At 41.3% G+C, this 24235-nt stretch overlaps 1 protein-coding gene across 10 annotated transcripts; it reads right to left on the bottom strand.

Moving 5' to 3' along the window:
• Positions 1-332: 332 nt before the first annotated feature.
• Positions 333-22281, bottom strand: LOC120548560 (pleckstrin homology domain-containing family A member 1-like). Of its 10 annotated transcripts, XR_005637191.1 has the most exons (15): positions 22133-22280; positions 16995-17208; positions 16026-16082; positions 15853-15898; positions 10509-10606; positions 8089-8220; positions 7443-7583; positions 6681-6749; positions 6007-6071; positions 5802-5865; positions 5580-5669; positions 4441-4514; positions 3559-3633; positions 2599-2912; positions 2334-2473 (listed from the first exon to the last, which is right to left on the bottom strand). XR_005637191.1 is itself a non-coding variant. In XM_039784898.1 (14 exons), the coding sequence occupies exons 2-14, from the start codon at positions 17133-17135 to the stop codon at positions 2242-2244; spliced, it is 1284 nt and encodes a 427-aa protein (XP_039640832.1). In that variant the 5' UTR covers positions 17136-17208; positions 22133-22280; the 3' UTR covers positions 2104-2241. The 10 variants fall into 10 exon arrangements, 6 of the variants coding, with proteins under 6 accessions (XP_039640834.1, XP_039640832.1, XP_039640833.1 ...); XM_039784898.1 differs by lacking the exon at positions 2599-2912 and having other exon boundaries at positions 2104-2473; XM_039784899.1 differs by lacking the exons at positions 2599-2912; positions 22133-22280 and adding an exon at positions 17316-17598 and having other exon boundaries at positions 2104-2473.
• Between the last annotated feature and the right edge of the window lie 1954 nt (positions 22282-24235).

Below are 24235 nucleotides of genomic sequence, written 5' to 3'. Positions count from 1 at the left end.
ACTAATGCTTCTCATGGATTTTATTTTATGTTTATCTTCCATTCTTGTAGATGGTGTTTTGTACTACTGGAATTCATTTCCACTTTGATAACTAAATCATTCTATCGTTGATGAATACATAACACATGACTTGTACAGCACTGCGTTTTCATTGAGTCCATAGCCTGTTAATGGAAGTTGAACCAGAGTGAAGTTTTTTTTTCTCTCACCACAAGAGGGCAGAGGGCGCCTTGATGAGTAGAGAATCTTTCTCTCTAGCGTCACTGCAAAGCTCTCACAGACTCATTTTGCTGTTCGGAGATAGAGGAGCACAATAATGAAGGAAACCTGTGCACATTTTCAGTGTTTATTTGTTTCAAGTCATCCACATAATAAATAGAGACAATTCAAACCAATTACACCAGACTGAAAAGGGGTAATACAGCTCGACTTGGTTGGGCTTAAATGAAGCAGGCACTTAAAAAAGAAAAGATTAGTGTGTATTATTTAGCAGGACTACAGTGAGACATTTTTAAATAAAACCATGAGGCAGCTGCCTGCTGCTGGGTTGGCAACACAGGTACGGAATAATATCAGGAAACCTCTAAAAAGCATATAAAAAATAAATCTGCTGCACACAGCTCTATTCTGCAAATACACAATACACAGAGAGGCCGTAGAAAATCTAAAAACAGAAAAACTATCTGAGGAATCAATCAAATGTTAACATGCAACGGAAGTGTCTGAGCTTGAATGTTCTTTTCTTTTCTTCTGTTAAACCCATGATTCAAAATGTTTGCATGGTGTTCATACAGTATACTCATCTTCAAACAATGAACTGCAGGTTTAGTTAACTCTGGTGAGCCGGTTATTACCCAGTCTGTCAGGACATGAAGCTTATTTAACTGACCCAGCCCTATTGCTGAAGTTTTTATTACTATGAATTACAAAATGTATACAATTGTACTCCCTGTACTTCTTGTTTAGTTCCTACGTCACCCAGTGTCACAAACGGGAGTCCATAAAGTCTAGTATGCTGAAATGTAGTTTGGGAAAAAAGGCTGATTCAGGCTGTGAAGCAATGCGTGTACTGTGATAGCGTAGACAATTGTTCTTCTTTTGCACAGTACTCTCACTTTCATACCATTACCTGTGATTAACTGTAAAAACTATTCACTGTATATTTACAGGTAAGCTATTTCAGCTTGTGGTCAATTACAGTCAACTAAAATCTCAATGATTTTATCCCTACCATATATTGAAAAAATTAAAGAGAAATTTCAGTCAAAGGCTTGGCGACTGTTAAAAAAATAAAAATAAAAAAAATAGTTGACTAAATGTGGCTGTGATACAATTGGTCTTGCATTATCATACACAATGAATCATATACAAATCTATAGATTTTTTTTTTTGCATCTAGTCGTAGACCAGTCCAGAATCTCTGAATTAGAGGATAATTCGAGGATTTGATCTCAGACTAGGCTTGACCCCTAGCTATATCGCTTGCCAACAATAGTAGACAAATCCAGGGTGTATGAATACTGAGGGTATGATTGGACCACACAGTTGAAACTAGTAGATTAGAGAGGTGAAGAAAAGCCAGTCCTCGGTTTGAACACACTTTTCAGACGAGAGGAAATAGTTTGCAACCTTGAAAGCTCCCTTATTTTCTTGGCACAAAGTGGTTTTTACAAAAATCCTCCGTCATATCATTGTGCCTTTACTGGTTAAAATGAAGCTCTGTCATTGAATTCTAATCATCATTTTAGTTAACTAAAATGTGTAGTTTTGTTTGACAACATCAACTCTTAGTAAATAAATACACCATTGTGAATGCGACAGTAGGCAGGCAGAGGGGGTGTGAGAGAAGACTGGGGCGTCTTTGGCACGTGAGCGCTGTTCAGTGGTCACCCAAGTTGTTTCTTTAGCACACTGACGGCACTGACGGAGGAGCTCAAAAACATGAGTTTGTGACGTAGTACATTTTCATCCGTCTACAGCTTTGGTTTGAATACCAATGCCTGCCCCCCCCCCCCCAACACCTGTTGTGCATGGTTTCCTCTCCGAATCTCTCTCTCTCTCTCAACATCCAACCAGAAAAGCGAGTTTTAATGTGCAGTTTAACAACTCAGACCTGGCTCACTGGCAGGTCAGCGTCATCCAGGTCCAGGGGTGGTTCAGGCATGTGGGGCTCAAAGCTGCTCCGCCGTCGCCACGGTGACTCCTCAGAGTTAGTAAGGTTGGTCACGGGTGGTTCGCAGGTCACTTTGCCAGGCGCGTCTCCTGCAGGGACAGGCGTGCTGGCGTGTGGCTGTGACTGGGCCGTGGCAGCAGGCTCATGAAGTGCTCGCTGTCCCATGCCAGGCTGCGAGCGTGTGCCGCACGTGACAGCAGCCCCCCACTCTGGGTAGCATGGTGGCATGGCAGATATGGGCGAGCGAGGGACGGGGGGACCCGCGGGGCTGCGGTAGAAAGTGGAACGGGCGCCGTGTTCCTGCAGCAGAAACAGCAGGAGGAAACAGAGAAAGCGAGAGAAAAAAAGAGAGAGGTTGTTAGTGAGCAATGTGAAATCCTGATATCCTGCAGTTTATTGGAGGAGACCAAAAGTGAGTTACAGACTTGGAATTAGCACCAGCATGTGGAGCCTGATGTAGCCTTAGCAGAGTTGGTACTGGAGGCTGTAGGTGCTGAAGAATGTAGCATTGCTAGAAACGGGAGATGGTGGTAGTAGCAGTAGTAGAAGTAGTAGCAGTAGTAACAGTAGCAGAAGTAGCAGTAGTAGTAGTAGAAGAAGCAGCAGAGACATGGTAGTAGTGTCAGCAGGTTTTAGATTTGGTAGTGTGACAGGTTACAGTGAAGGAGCAGAGTGCCTTAGGAAGCAGTGATGGTTGTTGCTCAATATTTCACAGCTTTTCATTGTCAAATTTCAATCTCTGAAACACAAAACAGAAGCATGGGAAGATAGAAAAAACAAAGCAGAGGTAGTGAAAGCAAAAAGGGGTAGCAACTGAACCGCTGGTTAGAGAAACATCCCAACTATGAAGCATCAAGACTCCAATACAAATATCTGTGTCAACTTTAAGATGTATTTTGACACACAGTTTCTCCCACAGCACCACAGTCATACCCTGTAATGTTACAGGCTCGTGAAAATCCTGGTCAGTAAGTCCACAAAGTATCTCTTAAGCATCACAAGATTTAAGAATCCGTTTCCTGGCAAAAGCATGTCTAAAAATCCTAGGGAGAGCCGCACACGTGTTGAGAGATGCTTTACTGTATGCTGAATTCAAAAGGTTCAAAATCAAGCTCATGCTGAAATGTAGGGGCAGTTAAACAGAAAATCCGATAATATACCATACTGAAGACATCCCATGAGCCCCTTGCCCCTGTACAAACCCAAATATTCACATATGAATCAACACACCACTATGAAAACCAAGTTTGTAACTATGGACATGTGGATTCAGCATTCACAAGTCCTCATTTTAAAGCTGTTTAAAACATTTAGCAGACGAAAGGTATAGGAAGTCAACATGGACACAAATATCATCGTGTGTATGAGAAAGAGAAAAAACATACAGGCAGCGAACAGGAGGGAGGAGGAGAGACAAGCAGGATGTCACACATCTAAGACAGGTACACAGCTGCAGCAGACTGCAGAGATGCATGAAGGGAAGAGAAACACAAGGTGTGAAAGACACATGTACCCAGTAATAAAGACAGAGATAGAAATAGGCTCAAGGTATTCATAGCTTAGCTGGTCAGCTAGGTCATGCAGAGACAAGTGTATGTTTGTGCATGAAATTATGTATATTTCTATTTATTTTTTTTTACACTGAAGCATCATGAACAATGGCGAGGACAGGTAAAAGCTGTGCAAGTAAAGTTATAAGGGAGGAAAGGAGGCAGGCAGTGACCGCAGGTCTTTCCGATAATTAGATGGTCATATTGCAGTGGTTGTCTGAGTCATTTTACAAAAATCTTACTTATTAGCATTTGAATGACTTAAGGTGGTCTTGATTTCAGTTGCCATGCTTGTGGCGACAGTCATCACATGCTAGAGAAGCTAAATCAAGCACACTTCAAGTCGTAACATTTCTTTTTAAACAAGATTTTTTTTAACTGGGAACTGTCTGACCGCACTGAATAAAATGGGCTCAAACTTTAAAGCTGAGCTTAAAGTGACAGGGCGGCAAAAAGCAAAGGAAAGCAGAGGAGAACGAGAGGTGGATGAGAGAAGCAGCGAGTACGAGGGCGTGAAGGGAGGAACGCTTGTTGGGTTATCACAGTCATACTGAGGTTGTGGTTGGCTCCTGGAAAAAAAAAGGAGCATCAGATGTGACGTCAGATCTGATCAGCTCTTATAATGTCTACCACAGAGGGCCAGCCAGTGAGTGGAAAACAGTATTAAAAAAGGTGAACTTATAGTTTAAAAGGGGGGATTTAGACGAGCTGACATACGTGCTGCTGCACTCCCCGATTCGAGACGTATACCTCTGTATACAGGGGTTCGACAGCCGTCTGGCCTGCCGCATCTGCAACAACACAGTGCAAAGCAGTATTAGAGCAGATGGGCTGTCTGCCCACAGGGAGAGGAGGAGGTGGAGAGAATGTGACAAAGAAAGACATGGAAAAAGAGAAGGTAGAGAGAGAGGAGGAGAGGATAAGGGGGGTGAGATACAAGCAAGAGAGAGAAAGACACAGGAGGGACGAAACATGGAAGTGTAGAGAATCAGACAGCGCAGAGGTATTGAGAATAGTTCCAGTCAAACCAGAAGGGACCAACTGCGTCAGAGGACACTCTCTCCTCTGCCGTCAGGACTACGGAACTGGTTTACTTCTCTCTTGTCACCTGCTCAAGTCTGGCTGCCCGTCTCTATGCTAGGTTCTATGTAGGCTGCTGATTAATTAATGGGTTTCTAAAACTCAGGTAATGTTCTCAGACAGATTTGGTGATCTGAGTGAGTAGCTAATGTTCAGATGACCTACTTTATTACTACTTGCTTACTACTAGATTTTTATCTATCACAGCATGGCCAAAAAAAAAATTAAATCTATATTTTGCTGTTGGGTGGTGACGAGGAGGGATGAGGAAACAGGCTGTGCCAAATTACAGTGTAAATACTGGGAGTTCGAAACTACTGGTGTAGACTACACGGAGCAGAATTTAGGTTCATCAATCTTGTTTTCGTATGATACAAACGCAACTAGAACAGCTGGGCTTAATATATTTAAAATACAATAATAAAGTTCATGGGGCAAGTCATCTGAAACATACTGCCAAACTACCATTTCTGCTACTCTGCATCTGTTTGAGATGAAGTCAAAAAGGATTTTCTCTGTTGTATGAGATCTTGTGAGAGCAAGAAACGGCGAACCATAATCAATAAATCACATGAGTGAAACAACACAAATAAGTCTTGTGACGTTCTGCACATGCAAGTTGAGTCTGATGTCATTTCCCTTGTCCCCAGGTACATTCGAGGTCTCTAAATTTCAATCAGATTTCAGACTTCAAGTCTACTTATAATGACTTGAATCCATACTATGGTGACAGTAAGAGGTGCTGTAGTGTAGTGTGCTGTAGTGTAGATACATACTGTGGCAGCAGACCTCCCAGGCCCCCGCTGGGCCACAATGGCCCCTGAGACAGCCTTGATCCAGCTGTGCATCTCCTCTGGGCTGTCCGCCTAGTGGAAACATAAAAGAAGAGGACAGTGAGTGACAAAGAAGCGAGTGAGACGGTATATAGACTGTTGGTAGACATGGAGACAAGCAAGCGAGCAAGTGTACATTCTTTTTTACTACAAAAAACATCCTACCTGTATGTAAAACGTCCTTGATGTGGTGACGACTTCAAACAGATTATCTCTCATCATGATGTCACTACGACAAAAGTGGAAAACAAGTCAGATCATAAAAACCTCATCTATATCTTTATCTAAATCAGGAAAGGTAAACACCATCCTACTGGACAAAAGACATTTTTTTTTGCACAATGCGAAAATGCTGGGACATGTTAAATACCTCTGTTTGCACTCCTGGACTTTGTGAACTTCCTTCAGCGGGATCATTCTCAGGGGCTCTTTCTCCTAAAAGGCAAGAAAATAAAGGTTCATACTATTTAAAAGAAGACAAAGATCAACAATTGAAATACACAGGATAAATATTACCATTTGCATGTGTATTATAAATGCTTTTTTTAATAGGTCGTCTAAAAACAAGGCTGTCTAGCGTGATTTTTCTGTTTTATAGGGACAACAGAGAGTGAACTTTCTTAAAAGGAGCAGACTGCAAACTAAAAACCCTGATAGTTGTAACTTTCCTGACCCGGCCATTTGATACAGCAGACAGAGTTTGTGTCCTTGGGGCTTGTTGATAGCCAAATAGACAGATAGAGCTGTCAAATAAGGGCAGACCCGGACAAGGACAGGGTTTGGGACGTGCAGCATTATCCCAAGGACAGTCTGTGTGTGTGTGTGTGTGAGTAAGAAAGGCCGTGGGGGATGAGAATGGGACAATGCAAGGTAGGACATGTGAAGCATTGAATTCCACAGACTGCAGATAAAACATGTTAGAACTCGGGACTGTGTATTTGCGGTTACTCTGCCTCAGACTGTGGGGGTGAATTTAATCAACATATATCATCAATAAAAACATACCTTAAAGGCTTCACATAAATAAAAATCAAAGTTAATTACCAAATCTGACTTGAAGTAACTCATTGAGTTTTCTTCCAGTAGGAAATATCGCCGTTTCCAGTTCCTCATCTGGGGAAGAAAAGGGAAAAGATGTTCAGATCTTTTGTATAATTGCAAGGCAAACAAGTTATTAAATATGCCACAATGCCAAATTGCTACAATAATGACAGCAGTTTTAATTGTAGTTATCCCTCTACACATTTTTTCAATGTCTATATATATGGAGGGGGAAGATAATTATACTTAGGCATTTATTAGGTACAGAATTGTACAAACCAGCATTTCTGTAGGCAACTTTTTAATCACAACCAAGCTAAAATCTCATCATCTGACATTCCACAAGTCAAAAGACTTTACATTCGGGCGCCCGGATAGCTCAGCTGGTAGAGCAGGCGCCCATATATAGAGGTTTACTCCTCGACGCAGCGGGCCCGGGTTCGACTCTGACCTGCGGCCCTTTGCTGCATGTCATTCCCCCTCTCATGTCTTCAGCTGTTCTATCAAAATAAAGGCCAAAAATCCCCCCCCCCAAAAACAAAACTTTACATTCCCTCCTAGATGGAGGTGTTATTTTTGTGAATGGGGAGGCTTGCTAAATGCAGTGCATTTCAGAAAGTGTGTTGTTGCACTGTATGCAGCCAGTGATGCAGGTCACCACCACATTTGAAAGGTGTTGTAAGAGTCACAATTCCTATTGTGTTGATGAACTTCTCTAAACAGTACCAGCAGTCTAAGTGAAACCAACTCAACCCAGGTACCCACCACAGCTCCTTGCTTGACACAGTAGCCTGACTTGATGGCGGCGTGCTCCTGAGTCGGCCTGCCCAGGAAGTACGGCAGCTGGCTGTGAGAGCGATGCATGGCCTCACGCTCTGCTCTGTCTGCACCATCACCCCCATCGTGCTTTAGGGTAAAGGACGCAAAATATAGTATTAGCAAGTACCAACATTTAAAAAAAACAGATACCGATTTTTCATAGCCCGAGGGCTAATCAAAGTTGGGAATAATATCCATCACAATTTCTCAGAGATCAAGGTGATGTTTTTAAATTGCTTAATTTTTCCAATCAACAGTCCCAAACCAATATTCAGTTTAAAATGATAAATAATAAATGATCAGTTATCAAAATAGTTGCAATCATTTCAGCTCAAAATGTTGTGTGACAATATAAAAGAAGGACTGTGGGAATTAAGTTACAATTCAAAAGTGTATTTGTAGCTAAAGTTGTGTTTTTCAAAATAATATAGATTTTGCTTACTTTCATTAAAGACAGTATTAAAGTAAAACCAGTATGAAGTGTTCTGCCTACAGTTTGTCACTGTTGTTTTTCATTTGAAAGGTTTCGGAAACTTTGAATCAAATACATTTTTGGGTGTGCTTTATGTGCATGCATGTGTGTCATGTTTACTTGTGTCTGAGTGACGATGGGCACTCCTCCAATGATCTCGGTCTTATAGGAGACTTGTTTCTTGGGCCCTATTAGATCCGGTAAAGCCTTCTGGTTCTCTGCATTCTGGTGTCCATCACACAACTTTGGCACCTTAAGAAGACACGCAGATCAAAGTTGAGAAGTTTGACATTTTTACTTAAAGGGGTGATAGAATGCAAAACCGATTTTACCCTGTCATAGTTGAATAATGACAGTTCGGTGGGTAAACATACATATAAGCTCAAAATCCCATTGACACCCCTTAACTATGAAAATCTCATATTTTGAAACTGCCGCTGAAAACGGGCGAATCTCAACAAAGCTAGTTGCTTGCGTAAGCATCTCAAAATCCGGAACCTTTGTCACAGCCATGGGTGTATTAAGAGAACGGTCACGCCCCAACATTTACATAGGCTACACAACTGACCTGAGATCAGGTAGTCTTCTGAATCTAGGACGTGCAGATCTCAGAAAATGTATACATTGTTCATATGCTATTTTACCATTAAATTCACTTCTGAGACTTTTTTATGCGAGAAATCAACTACGTAGAGGTCAACTATGGGCCGTTTTACGGAAATTGATGTCTAATTGCAAATGTTGTCCGACTGTGTGTCGGAGTTCAGAGGCTGGTGCTGCCTGTGTAGCTGCCTCGCCGCCCGGCCTGCCTTCCTTCACAGACCCCGGCCTGCTGTGAGCTCGATTGAGCTCCGTCACGACTGGCAGCCCACGGCACTCCATACCCGCGCATAGTCACCGTTTTGGGCTAATGAACTACAAAATGCCGCTGCTCTGACAGAGCTCCAGGGCCTGCAACTCCCCTCTTCCTGCTAGCTAAATGCCCGGTGTATGTGAGTGAGAGCGCAGTCAGCGAGCTTGTTACGCCAGCATTCTCTTACCACAGGTTCCAGTTACTCTTTTAATGTGTGTAATTATAATGTGTTGAGTTATTTCAACAAACGATTGGGGAAATAAACGCCGCTTGTCCATGAGTCTCATTGATAGAGCCTGCGGCTGGATGTAGCTCTATCAATGAGAGCTAGCCAGCCTCCTCTTAGAATTCCTCTGGAATTCACAAAAATTCATTAACTTGAAATCGGACACCGTTGTTAGCTTTATAAAACATATAGTTAGATGTTGTATAAGTGGCGTGACGAAATTCAAACTGTAAATATACTCGAATTACGACCAAAAATGAAGCTAACTAGCCGCAATCTGTACACATAGGATTGAAGGGACAGTCGCAGCTAACGAAACCCTTACAGCTCACAAATATTCATTAACTTGAAATCGGAAACCGTTGTTAGCTTTATAAGACCTTTAGGTATGTTGTATAGCTAAGTGGCGTGACATGTGTGTAACATGTGGTAAGAGATTGCTGGTGTAACAAGCTCGCTGACCGCGCTCTCACACACGGGCCATTTAGCTAGCAGGAAGAGAGGAGATGCAGGCCCTGGCGCTTTGTCAGGGCAGCGGCGTTTGGTAGTAGTCCATTAGCCTAAACGGTGACTATCTGGCGGTATGAGGTGCTGTGGGCTGCAGCAGCCGTGCCGAGCTCAATCGAGCTCACAGCAAGCCGGGGTCTGTGGAGGAAGGCAGGCCGGGGCGGCGAGGCAGCAACACAGGCAGCTGAACTCCGACACACAGTTTTACCAAATTTGCAATTAGCCATCCATTTTCGTAAAAATATTTGAGCTTTATATAGTTGATTTCCGCATAAAAAGTCTCAGAAGTGACTTTGGTAAGGAAACATTGCAGTGTCTGGAATATGAGATTCTGGGCGTTTCTAATGTCTGTGCATTGGGGATTTCAACCAATCACGCACGCGACCTCTAATGCATGTGTATGGCGATTCGCTCAACCAATCAGCGCGCGTCTCGCGGTTGTTATACAGGGCCTAAGGCTCAACCAAGCAGCGCGCAGCTCATCTCAATATTCATGACCATACCATATTTGGAAGAAAAGCTCTTGTTACAAATAGGGCCAAAACACAGGGATGCATAAGGGCCAATAAAATATCAACCAGGCCATTTTCAGCCCAACTAATGTTACATACCCCATTAGGAGACCATAAGGAACAGTGTGAAATACCCTATATAATCATTCTATCACCCCTTTAAACACACAAATTGTAAACAGAAATAGGTGTTTTGTGGAAATTAGCTGTAGGGTTGAATATACTCTTTTTCTCTATAGTTAAAATACAGTTTGTAACTTCTATGTATACAGAAGTTGACAAGCCTTCAACACATCTTGGAGAACAATGGAAATTGTCCTTTATCCCAACGCTCAATGCAACAACACAGCATCCTATTAATCATGCTCTGACTAACTTCAATCTAGTTTTTTGACAGTCCACTCATTTATTTCACACTGTGTGTGTGTTGTGTTTGACTTACAGTGATCTTGGTGGCTTTATTGAGAGCATCGACCCAGTCTACGAGGTCCTGCTGATCGTTGGCCTGCAGGAAGAACTTCCTCATCCCAGCATTGATGACTAACAGATCATAAAAAAGCAGTGGGAACAATAAAATAGTAAAAGTATATTCAGACTTCATTCTCTACACTACACCAGCTGATTCATTATGTGTGTGTTTTTTTTTTTAAATGAATCACATGCAAATAAGCATTACATGTACCAAGAAATACTATGAAGTGGGGGTTGACTAATTGCGCTTATGGCCTTTCTTGTACAGAAAATGTAATGGAGTGTCAGTAGAACAGATCCACTGCAACAGATTCTCTTCTTCTCGCACATTTTCACACCCATGTGAACATTAGCAAACCCCATTTTCAATCACAAAGACATTTTTGGGTCAAATAATGATTATCTATGGATCAGGATTTAGGATCTGAAAGAACTCAAGTCTCTCATTCTCTCTCTCTGCCATAAATCCTTCAATTCTGCAGCTCAAACCACCCTTTTGTCTCCTCTAGTTTCTTTTGGCACCATGGGAATGAATTACATTAAAGCTGGACTGGTAAATTTGGTGGGGGCGAGCTCTAAAAAGGCACTGGGAGTCAAACTGTGGCACAATGAGGATCATTCTTCCTTGTTCTCTGTGTTTGGTCCAGGTCTTAAGACACATGCAAGACCTCACTCTCTCTCTTTCCCTCTTCCCTGTAAATAAATCTCTGTCGGGTCTCATTTAACCTTCAAATGTGTCCACTGTATGTTTGGGAGCAGTAAACGGCTTGGTAGTGGGAAAAGTGTAATGGTCTCTTGGGCACTGGGTAGCTAAATCCAGGAGGAGGGGTATCAGATTTGACTCATAGTTACACATTATAAAACAATGTGTGCTGCTGAGAAACGCAGCCAAGCACCAAAGTTCACATGCACTCATGTTGTCTCTCACAACCCCACACAAGGTACAGACCCACATCCATCATCAATCAAGTCTCTACTAGGAATGCCCCCCGAAACCCAGGTCTAAACAGGAACCGGTTCTAAATTAGTAAAAAACTGAGTATTTTTAAGGTCTGGAGTTATTGGTTCCGCTATCGGAACTTGAGCAATTAGGGAGTGGGATTTCCATAGCTTGTAATTAGGCTATCGAGCAATTAACGGCAGCATCACAAACCTTTTCTGCCTCTCTCGTGTGCGAGGGGCAGGGTTGTACTCAACACACACACACACACACACACACACACACACACACACACACACACACACACACACACACACACACACACACACACACACACACACACACACACACACACACACACACACACACACACACACACACACACACACACACAAAAAAAAAAAAAAACAAAAAAAAAAAAAATCTTCACGGAAACAAACAGGCAGACAAGCGCTCCGCCAAAGTAAAGGTGCCGTTACGTCGGCTGATAGCTAAAGTTAGCTAAATTAGCATAGTCGTAAATTTATAGCCTCGCTTAAGTTAAAAACTACACATAACGTTCCAGTCATGTAATCAATCTGCTCTGTCCGCAGTCTCTCATTAAGCGGTGGATAAGACACACATGTTTTACACAAGCACAGTGCACTAGCTCAGCTAATAGCAAATTGTTTTAAACAAGCTAAGCCAAAAGCTCTGAAAGTGTAACAGTTTAGATTTGTATGCCACTTATCTTAAAGTGCCCATATTATGAAAAAATCACTTTTTCTGGGATTTGGGGTGTTCTTTTGTGTCTCTGGTGCTTCCACACACATACAAACTTTGAAAAAAATCCATCCATGCTGTTTTGAGTGAGATACAGTTTCTGAATGTGTCCTGCCTTCAGTCTCCTAGTGAGCTGTTCAAAATCGGCTTGGACTGTGACGTCACAGTCCGAAATGAGCTGGCTAACCACAACCGTTAGCTCGTTAGCATGCTAACCGTTAGCTCGTTAGCATGCTAACCGTTAGCATTAGCATGCTAACGCTAATGCTAATGCTAACGCTAGCATGCTACGTCGTTCTCAATAGCAAAGCACTGCTACAACACACACAACACAAGTTCACCATAATCTACAAAAGAACTACTTACATGTGCGCCCTCATTTAGAAGTCTCCCAGCTAATCCTGCCTTGTAACTGACCAAAGTTGGAGAAACAGGCTTTCTTTTACTGTCTCTAGAGTTAGCTAGCTGATTTGATCTACATCTGAACTACTGAGCATGTGCGAGTGCAGTCAAAGATAGTAGTGAAGAAGATGAAAAGAGGTCTCACTCTGTAGCTAAAACAGAAACCAGGTGAATAGAGGATCTGCAGCAGTGAGAGAGAGCTGTGCAGTACAACAAAAATATGGTGTTTTTTGAAAATTAAACCATGTAAACCTATTCTGGTACAACCTTAAAATACAGTTATGAACCTGAAAATGAGCATAATATGGGCGCTTTAAAATTTGACAAATTCTTGTAAACTTATTTATTTATTTATTTTATTACATTTATGCACTTTATCATAGACACTCAAAGCGCTTTTGGGGGGGGGGGGGACTGCTCTCTAACACCACTAATGTTTAGCACCCACCTGGATGCACAGCAGCCATACAACCATACAACGCCAGAACGCTCACCACACATCAGCTAGGGAACATATTTTTAGTGGTGGGGGAAACCGGAGAACCCGGAGAAAACCCACGCAGACACGGAGAACATGCAAACTCCACACAGAAAGGCCAGGATTCGAACCCAGAACCTTCTTGCTGTGAGGACACAGCACTAACCACTGGACCACCGTGCTGCTTTTTAAACTTAGCTGCTGGATACTCGATAAGAGTAGTAGTATCAATAAAATCCTAATGATAGCGATCCCTACTCAAAGAAAGATCTGTAAATGTGACGTCCAACATTTCTAAATACTTCATCACCCCATGTTTCCAGTTTCTAGATGCAGGAAGAGGGGGAGCAGCAGGATTCATAGATATTAGAAAAACATGTGGCGCACAAACGGCAGTTTAAAAATAACTTTATACATCTTTGAATCAGGTTCCGATTAGGATGCCGGCATCCTGTCAAAACCTCAACAAGACAACTGGTGCGCAAACACAGCCAGCCAGACACACTCACAGTCATGGTGGTCAGCACACTAGTATTTCCTGCTATGGAAACAGATGGAAGAGGAGGACAGGGGCTAGTAAACAATAACAGGGAATGGAGGTTTACTGCTAAATAACCTGATGATGGTTCATATGTATGCAACATTCCACACAGGTTAAAGAGACAAGGATAAATGTCAAGATAAAACAATATCTTCGTTGTAAAAGATTCACTAGTAGGATAAGGGCTCGACTTGGTTGGTTGAAAAGCTTTCCGAAACTCCCTCTCCTCACACCTTTCTGGTGTCTTAATTTGGGTACGACCCCTACGATTCAGAATTTTGCAGAGCATGTGTATCAACATTAGTTGGCTGTAATGTACCTTCAAATCTAGAAATGCACACAGCACCAGTATAACAGAAAAAGACCACAAGCTGATTTAAACAATGAAGGTTTTAAAATGTTTTGTGGTGTGGGCAATGTATTCAACATGCTTTCTTCATGCAATTGACCTCTCGCCGGCCCCTCCCCCAAAACGTCCATTGTCCAATCACACATCATAGCAACCGTTACTATGTGAGCAGGTCCGACAAACATTGACTCCAAGCAAGATGGTGAAGCGGTGCGCCCATGGCGTTTGTAAATCGGACACTAGATACCCCCTCTTAATACATCCATGGATACCCCGAGAGATTGTCTGGAGGAGTTGTGTTTAAATATCACGCCCCAATATATTCTCGGTTTTGAGGCCTCGCCCCTACAATTTACGACATGGCGAGACGTAATCCGGCTGAGAAGCGGCACTTTTCAGAGGTGGAGATTGAAACCCTGATATCTCAGGTTCATTTGTACTAACGTGTGTACTATTTGGCAGCCTGAAAACTGTTATTAAAGACTGTAGAAAGAATGCGGAATGGAAAGAGATCACTGATGCGGTCAACAGTGTTGCCGTAGTAAATCGGACTCCAGCTGGAGTTTATTTAATTTATAGCCTACATCCTTGACACATGTATTCTATAGTCCTAATAGTAATATACAGGTTTATATTGCAATCTCTTAGGCCTACATGTAGGTGTACTTATATTTAAATAAACACACAGTAGCAGAGTTTATGTAGTGTCTTTTATTTTACTCATGTTTTTTTTCATGAGTCAGAACGAGGGCCAACGTGAGTGGTGCCTACAGTGGATAAAACAGTGTGAACGGCCCCACTCCCAGTTAAATGTGTCAAACATTACGAAGCATAAATACGTCTGCTCAAAGCTAAGGCTGACAGCTAACTAGTTACCGTGTTGTCTAGATCTACTAACTAGAGGCAAGATCACAAATTGGACCAAAGTTATGATTACCATGGATATCATTGCCAGAATGTTAACCTCCTCTCTAAGCTAAGTTTAACGAGCCCTTTAGCTTTAGCCAACATTAGTCGCTCCAAAAAAGGTCACTGACACGTACGGGTATACCTCCTCCCGTCATGGCAATCTGTCGCGCTGGTCGTGTTTGACCATTTGTTTGTCGGACGTAGCAACAGTAACTAAGGGGGGCGGGGCTTGGCGAAAGGCTAATTATGAAGACAGGACTCTTGGGAGAAACGTCTATTTGCTGAGTCGCTGAATTTATGAAATTTTAAAACATGATCCAAGAAAACTCCAAGAAAAGGTGCCAACGCAACCACCTCGGTTAGGGTTAAGAAATAAAATAATAAAAAAAAAGGCACAAACAATCATGAAATAGTTCAACCGGATCAACACAAACTCAGACCATCAACTGCTGTGGCCTCCTGCATCTTGGTGTGTTGGCTAAACAGACAATGTTAAACAAGGCTGCCTGGTCCATGGTGGAGAAAGTATATGGAGAGCAGTGCTTGACCAAGTTTAGAGGGCAGAGAAGGACAGCAAACATTCCTCCCTTTGATTGTATTAAGTGTACTCGGCTGATTAATCAGACCATCACTGCTGATGTTTGCAAAGCACTGCATGCAAGTTCTCTTCTTTAACAAGATGCAAGTTGATTTGACAAGTTGGGTTACCATTTATTTTGATTCATACTGTCAATAATAATGTCCAAGACACATAAGCTACACCATGCCAGTACAGAAAAAAGGATTTAAGCTGTAAAAAGGTTAGTGAAATCACTGAATTCTTTCTAAATAGGTCTATATTTTTCGACTCCCACAGTAAACTGTCAAATTAGTATTTTTAATGCGGAGACATTAAAAACTGACAGCAAGACTGTGATTAACGGTGTTTTCTTACCGAAGCAAAATTCTGCCTTAGGCCTCAGCTTAGTGGCATCGCTGACCTAAAGGAGAACAAACCTCACAATTGTTAGTTTACCAATTCAACCAAGTACTGTAAATGGGTTCCATTTATGCATAATCATATCGTGTTAGTTTCAAATATGCTTCAGTGGTAATATTTATTTTTACCTTAGAGATGTAGGTGAGCTTGAGGGAGCCAACACAGTCTGTACCAACAGGCAGGTTCTGTAGGTAGATGGTAAAAAGAACAATGTATGCAAAAAGTGAAAGCTAAAAATGATCATTCACCAATTGTTTAAGACAGGTAGCTGTATATTATGACAGAATGTGGTGGGAGAATGAAGTCAAGTTCTGCAGTGCAAGTCAATTTTACAGAGTGAGTACAGTATACTTTGAATGCACTCCATGATCGTTTCCTGCTGGGCTTCTAAAACTACGGGATCCAGATTTAACATCATTAAAATTTAAGCTTTTTCAATCTATAAAAAGAAAGAGACTTAATGAATTATTTAAAATTCCTCCTGCACTACGTGATTTATGAATACTTAATGTAACAGTGCACTTAAAAATACAGCATTTTCAAACCAGCACGACAAACCAAGAGGAGTTACACTGTAATAACCCTGAGGGTCATAGAGCAGAAAATCATGACCACTGTTCCAAATATCAGTGGATACATGGATTCATCTAGATGACTAGAAGACAACTAACAACTAATGCAAGGTTTAGAGTTTAACCAGAGTTCATTCTAACCGATTTATAAAAATGTCAGCCGATAGCTAAAACACAAATACACCATTAGCCCTGACCTACTCCTGTGCCTGTAATATGTGCCTAATTGCTGTCAGCTATAATTACGTAATACAAGTTCTTCCATCCTTTTTCCATTTAGCCTGTACTTAGTTTTGTGTTCATAATGAATGACGACAGCTTAGCTAGAAGTGGCCTGCAGTTGCATGAGAGCTGATCATCCACACCGTTTACTAACTAATGTTAGCTGGCATGCAGCTTCCTGTAAAGTGTCCAATTCTATTTAAAAATAAATTAAAAACATTAGTCTGTGCAGTTACAGTACCTGGAGGATTTGTTCCCGAAAATGATGTTTAAAGCTAAGCTAACACAGCCCTCTGTAATTACCTGTGGGTTGTCCATGAACCACACCAAGCTTCCCTGCTGCGTGTCCAGTATGAAGTAACGACGCAGGAACTTGCCACTGCTTTCGAACTCCTCTATGTCCAGGAAGCCACAGATACGGTTCTGTCGGTCCACATAAGGCATCTTGCTGCCGGGACATTCCCTGGCCTGCTGGGGCCGGGAGAGGAGAGGGGGCAAGCGGGATCAGGAATAATTGCTGAAGGACAGAGAGAAAAGAGTGGAAAGGTGAAAAGTGGGAGGGAGGGAGGGAGCAAATGTAGAATTTCAGTTGTCTTTGTGGTGAGCCTTGATAGTGTGACCCACTCCTGCTTTCTTTTTCTCTCTGTATCTCTGGTCTCTCTGCCACCTGGAGCTCACTAGGCTACAGCCTGCCAGGGGATCATGTGACACAAACCACAACCCCGCCTTTATCCTTTTATATCAGCCTCACCCACTCTCTCCAAGTCCCTCTTTTTTCCTCTTGTTACACTCACTACACACTGTCACTCTCTCTTCTTCAGCCACCCTAGCTTGCTCTCTTTCTCCCTCTTCTTTTGCAGTCCTCTCCTGTCTTCTCCCAACTGTTCTCTCATCCGATTTGGCAAGCCTCTGGCCAGCCCCTTTTAAACCCTCCCTCCACAGCTGAGCACCCACTTGAGCACGGTCAAAAAAAAAAAAATAATAAATAAATAAATATATAAATATATATATATATGCCACTGAGCTCAGTCATGTTCGACACAAAGAAACGACACAAACACCCTCAGGAGCTGCGCGGGAGAGATGGTGCAATATTTAACCTGCTGAAGTCTGACACATCCCAGAAACCTACAGCTCTCTGAAAATCAACAAAAAAGTAAATGATTACAGTACAGCCGCTTAGTCCAACGAGTATGACTATGAACGCACGCATGTCAATGTGAAACCCTGTGTGGGTGGGTGCAGCATTACTGAAGGCATATTGTCGCATTAGCCTGTTTAAGCTGCTGTCTTTTTGGACTGAGACTAAAATATGTGATTGAGATGAGTCTTTGGAAAGCAAAGATAAAGACGCTCTTTCTCCAGGACATTATGAGCACTGTGTGGGTGGATGGGAGCAAAGCAGGGGACAAAAGGCCTGGTTGTTGTGCATGGACTCTGAGCTGAGAGCATCTCGGTTAGCCTTGCATCTAGCCGAGTCATCACAGGCACGAGAAAGGAGCAACATTGTTGAGAAGCAACTATCTGAACACTACACAAATAGTGATTGTTATGTGAGAGTGAGAGGCGTCTCTGTTGAGTTTAGTGATCCTGTAAATGAGGTGCACAAGTTCAACTGCATACATGCTCATGCACTGCAGTGATGCAGAAGAGATGTTAGAGATAATGCAACAACTTCCCAACAAGGTGAACAGGCAACTACTACTACTGATAGTTAATAGTAGAGACTAACCAATAGCCTACTACTTGTAACTGGTTTTAATTAAATGACAAGTAAAACTGGTGGGCTAATTTCAAAGTTGTTTAACCCATTCATTGTGCTGAGGACAAATACACATAGTATCCCAGGTTCTATACTCGAGAGGGGCTTTGGTAGCATATCTGGGTTTCTGAAGCCAGGATATGAAGTTTAAATATTCAAACACAGAATACTTCAAATACAGATCATTGCCAAGATACTATTGTACATGTACACTCATTCTGTCTGCTCACATGTTGGAGGACACAGAGAAGGGCTCCCTGTGTGATGCAAGTAATAATGTAAAAAGACTGGGTGACAGTGGACAAGAGAAAGTGAGAGGGATACACTAACAAAATAAATGAAAATATATATGCAAAGTAAGAACCACAAGACAGCAAAGACAAGCAAATTTAAAAAGGTCCAACTCTGAAGAAGGACAAAGGCGGCATGATATTATTGACTTCTTTCTAGGTCAAACATTCCCACGGTAAACTCACTCTTTGCATTTGCAGGAAGGCTTTGTCCACGTCATATGGCAGCCAACTGGTCACAAAGGACAAGTCATAAAACAACAGTACGGACCAACTGGTTAACCCAAGAGGGTCAATATTTTCTTTTCATGATTTTTAGAGAACTGCTGTGTCATCGAAAGCCACACAACAGCTGTGAATACCTGTGGAGAAGAAAGCTTGTGTTGTTTTCATGCCTACGTACCAATCACTAATCAAGATGTTGAGCAGAACTAATGTCATTGTGCACTACAGTCGTAGTTATGCATATGACCAATAAAAGAAATCCTCTATGAGAAAAAGAATTGAGGAACAAATGCAAGTGGACCAGAGGCAATTTGGGGACTTAAAAGTGCTCATATTATGATCATTTTAAGGTTCATAATTTTATTTAGAAGTTATATCAGAATAGGTTTACATTGTTTAATTTTCAAAAAACACCATATTTTTGTTGTACCGCATATTGCTGCAGATCCTCTTTTCACCCTGTGTGTTGAGCTCTCTGTTTTAGCTACAGAGTGAGGCATCTCACGTCTTCTACAATAGAGCTGTTTGGAGCAGTTTGTGAACAGTGTTTTCTGTTGGAGATGGTAAGTCCCTTTGGAGTGGACTTTGGGCTTTTTCACTTTGCAAACCTATAACGTGCACAAAAAAGATATATAACACAATAAAGGAAAGGGAAAAAGCCAAAAAGCATAATATGAGCACTTTAACTAATTGGATCTCTACAGGTCAAAGGTGGGACAGGTTACTCCAGTTCAGCTGAAAAGAGTCATTTTTGGTCAGAGTCTGGCTCTGAAAGAAGCACATAAGGCCAGCAGGTTTGACATGCTTTGGCCTTCACAATTAACGCTACTTGGTCAGGCAGGGTCCCGTTTATCACGGCTTTTATGCTAGTGTGGGTTTTTGTATTCCCAAAGCAGGCGAAAATGTAGATGCTCAATAGAAGGTCCCCAGGAAGTGTGCCGGGCTTTGATGCAAATTGAACATAGTGGCCAAAAAGTGGAATTACAACTCCACTGAGCAACTCTCATAGGAATGAACAGGGCTCCGCCTGGAATGCTGTATCCAGTTAGCCTGGATGCCAGCCGAATTAAGCCCCGCCCACAACATTCGAGGTTGGGAAGTTCATACCGTATTCTGACTAGAATCTGAGTATGACCACGTCAGGCTAGTATCCAGTACTTATAATACATCCATGGTTAACAGGGCTGGGTATTGTTCAAACATTTTCGATACAGGTTACTGAACAATACTTTTTTTCAAATTTTATAAAATCCCGAAAGAATTAAATTACACAGCTCTGCGTGGAGCCTCCGCAGAACTGTAAAACAGGTTTAAACAAAGCTGTGACTGTCCTTCCTTTCCCATACCTGAAGTTGCTGCATTCTGCATTCTTGCTGCTGTCTGTAGATTCCTTCATGCACAACTCTTATTCGTATTCTGTATTCGTATTCTTTCAGATGTGTCATACCAAATGTTTTAACAGCGGCCATGTTGTGTGTTGTTTAGGGTCCTTGCCACCACGGGAAAAATCGGCATTGCAAATTGAACAAGTAGCTCGACTTGAATGGCCTTCTTTTGACTTTTGCCAAACAACACTATTTCTGCTCACAAGTTCCATTTTCACTTTCTCACAGCCTACTGCATTGAACGGTGCACCTACGTAAACACCTTCCCGTAATCAACGGCGGCGTCATTACGTCGACTAGAGTCAAAGAGTATAGAAATAACGAGGCGAAACTCAATAGAACGTTTTGTTGCTTTCAGTCCAAATTGGCGGAGCTGCTGCTCGGTCATGGGTGCGTTTGTTGCAATGGAACGTTCTATTGAGTTTCGCCTCTTGTTACTTCTCTTTGGTAGAGTTTGGTTTGGTGGAAAAAAGTTCTAAGGTTCGGCAGAACCCAAACCCCGTCAAAAAGCCCAAAGTTCGTCTGAACCCGAACCCAAACTCTGGGTTCGGTGCATCCCTAATTTTGACAATTAAATGGCATTTTCCAGATGGAAAAATCAGGAGAAAATTGAGATACTTTGCTGTCTCAGGAACAAACTGGCTCATGATCCGACAACACAGATATGCTTATGTCAACTAATGTTTGCAAACTCCCTAACAAAACTAATTTCCGTAATGCTTAAAACGTCTTTTAGCTGTGTAAATATCTAATGTTAGCAAAAAATATATTAATAAATTATGCAAATATAACATACATATAACATTACACTTCCAAACGAGGACACGCCCATTTTGGAGGCAGGAAATGTATACCTGGTATATCCTACCATTGCCGCAGCTTGTAATCGTTAATACATCCATGCTTGTAATACTCTTTAGTTATAGAGATTCTTTGGTCAAGCCTGTCAAAATACAACACCACCCACATAAGACCATGTTTTTTCTGCATGCCCCTTCAACATGTAACATTAGACGGCCAATCACAAGCGTTATTAAAACTTGGTACAAGCATGCTGCATGCTTATTGGCTCACTAACGCTGATGATTTAACGTTACTACTATTAAAAAATGTGGTAGTGAATGACAAGGCATTTTTTGATAATCGATATTATAGAGACAATTCGGTCGTGACTAGCTAAAAGTTCGGTACCCAGCCCTACTCGTTCTTTCTAGCTAGCTAGCTAATACATCCATGGCCCTATTAAGTAATGATAACTAGCGTTAGTTACTTTAGTTACTAAAACAAACAAATTATCGTTAACCAACGAGCTAGCTACCAAATTCCACGCAACGTTAAAATAGCATTTAGCTAGCGTTGTAATGACAATAGCTAACTAACGTAGCTAACGTTACAGCTAACGTCAGATTACCACAACACGCTGACAACATCAGCGACTCTGGCCTGAAGTGAACTGGGAGATATGGCTGAGGTTAGCCTGCTAACTATTTCACACCACAAACTTGTAAAACGAATCACAAAACATCTAACATTATATTAATTTACCACCTAGCTAAATACTGCCACTCCCGTTTTGTTGAACCTGCTACCAACAAGACAAAGCTGGGTTAATGGTATCTGACGTTATGGCAAGTTTTATCATAACGTTACACGATAACCTAAGTTAGCTAACGTAGCCAGTCCTGTAAAAAATATAACCGGCAACTTTAGCTGTATGAAACAACAAAGCTACGACAATTATTGGTAACTAATTTTGGTAAACGTTACGGGTCAGCTTACCCGGGTTCCCTTCTGTAACTGCTACTCTCAACGGCCGTTGGTCTCGGTGTTGTTGGGTCTGTCCTCTTTGCCTCAGCCCATCTCCACTGATCCAGTACAGACAGGGCTCCTGCTGCTGCTTCTGCTGCTACTAGTGAGTGTGGAACGTAGATTGTATATAATGAAGATGATCACTCTGTGGTTAAAAGGACAAACAAAATGTGGATGGTAGTAGTTTACCACCTCACAGGGAACACCAGCATCAGAATCAGCTTTAATGGCAAAGTAAGGAATGTATTTAACTCGGGCATTTAGTTGATCTCAAAGTACATACATACATTAGACACAAATACGGCTAAAAACAAGGACAACAAAGCTAACCAAGGTAAACATAAACATTGACTACACATAATGTATGTGTATGCATAAACTACACACATATACAGCACATGTACTAATGTAAACAAACAGCTCAATGGGGATTATAAACAATTAGGGCAATGCAAAAGTCCAAATGGTGCTGGGATGAATAAATAATTATTAATATTAGGTTGCTTATAAGGTACGACATTTTGACTGTATATTTGACAGATTTTTATATGTTTAAATTATGTTTACTGAAAGGTAGATAGTTGGTGTTACAGGGTTATTGCCCAGGGATTGATCCTGACACCATTGACTGGGGTTAAGAGTTCATACAGTCTGTAGGAATAAACTGTTTTGTGTCTGGTTGTTTTGGCTAACAGTGTTCTGTAGCTCCTACCCTGCTTCTACCAGAGGGGAGCTTGCCAGTAGTCCTACAATTAAAATTATTTTTATATAAAAGTATAAGCGCTAATCAGATAAAGACTACCTTTAGACAGGCATTTGGTTGAACTGTAACTACCTGAACTTTATGTAGTATTGTGTCATTTTAATTGTATATTGTGTTCTCATTATATATTGTGTTTATAGTTTGTACTTTTAGTAAATTTTGTGTGTTTTGTACATGTTCTATGATTTTTGTCTTGTATTTTGTGCTATGCTCTATAAAGCACTTTGTGGCTTATATCTGTGATAAGCACTTTTGTGAGCACTTATTTAATGATCATCAATGTATTCATGTTAAAATAACACAAAAAACAATGATTTTTTTTCAATACGTAAATGCTGACTTGCCAATAGCATTGTAAATTATGATTGAACAATTATTCTGAAGTAGTTTCATGTAGCACACTTATTTTCATTACTGTAAAATTCCATTTTGTAAAACCTCTTTTGCCCAAAATGTTTTTTCCGTGAAGGGAGCCAAACTGTGGAACTGGCTCCCTACAAATATAAAGGCTATACCCAAATTGTCCACCTTTAAAAAATTAGTAAAAGCATGGTTAATACAGCAGCAGCAGTGTGATCATGCCATATGAAATACATAGATGTGTGTATGTGAGGTGTGCATCTGTGTGAGTCCGAGTTAATGTGTTTATTTACTACACTTATTTTTATTGCTATTAACTGTTTTTTTTGGACATTTTATTGTATTCACTGTAAAAATTTGACTTCTTCTCTATTCTAGAGAAGTTCTATTATTTGAACTGTTAAAAGCCCTCCTAGGAAAGGTGTTGCGAATTAGCCATGGCTACAAACACTGTGATACAGGCATCGGATTGTCATTTCTGTAATAATCTATGTTTTTTGTATCTGTCCCTATTTAAATAAACAAAAAACAAAAAAAGTGTAATCTGTTTATTTTACACAATATATAAATAGAAAATAATGGCAGTTTATTCAGTAACATCCATGTAATCTGACCCAGGGACTCAACTTTATTACCAAAATTTATTACTACACTGGACATAGAGGACACACCTCTTCACATGGGATTTTATTGCTTCTTCTATTTCATATTTATATTTTTATGTAAAAGGGGACCATTAATATTAACATCTGTTTAATTTGCAATCTTCCCCATTCAAACATCAAAACGTTCTGGTGCCGGGAAAGGCGATCTGAGTGAGTGCTCTTATTTTTTTTACCACCTAGGTGTAAAGTATGAGACAAGCATCGGGTGTCAACAGAGCAGAATGTCTCTACCTTTTTTTACAGTCAGTGGTCTCTACCGGAGTGGTGATTTAGTGACATCTAACG

Source organism: Perca fluviatilis, chromosome 19 (genome assembly GCF_010015445.1).
Source record: "Perca fluviatilis chromosome 19, GENO_Pfluv_1.0, whole genome shotgun sequence".
Taxonomy (NCBI): Eukaryota; Metazoa; Chordata; class Actinopteri; order Perciformes; family Percidae; genus Perca; species Perca fluviatilis.
This window is presented reverse-complemented; position numbering and strand designations above follow the sequence as displayed.

Coding starts and splice junctions, on each gene's coding strand:
- LOC120548560 (XM_039784898.1), bottom strand. CDS start 17,135: ATGCCTTATGTGGACCGACAGAACCGTATCTGTGGCTTCCTGGACATA. Junction 16,083..16,994: donor GGTTCATGGACAACCCACAG/GTAATTACAGAG, acceptor ATCTACCTACAG/AACCTGCCTGTTGGTACAGA. Junction 5,866..6,006: donor GTCCAGGAGTGCAAACAGAG/GTATTTAACATG, acceptor CTTTTGTCGTAG/TGACATCATGATGAGAGATA.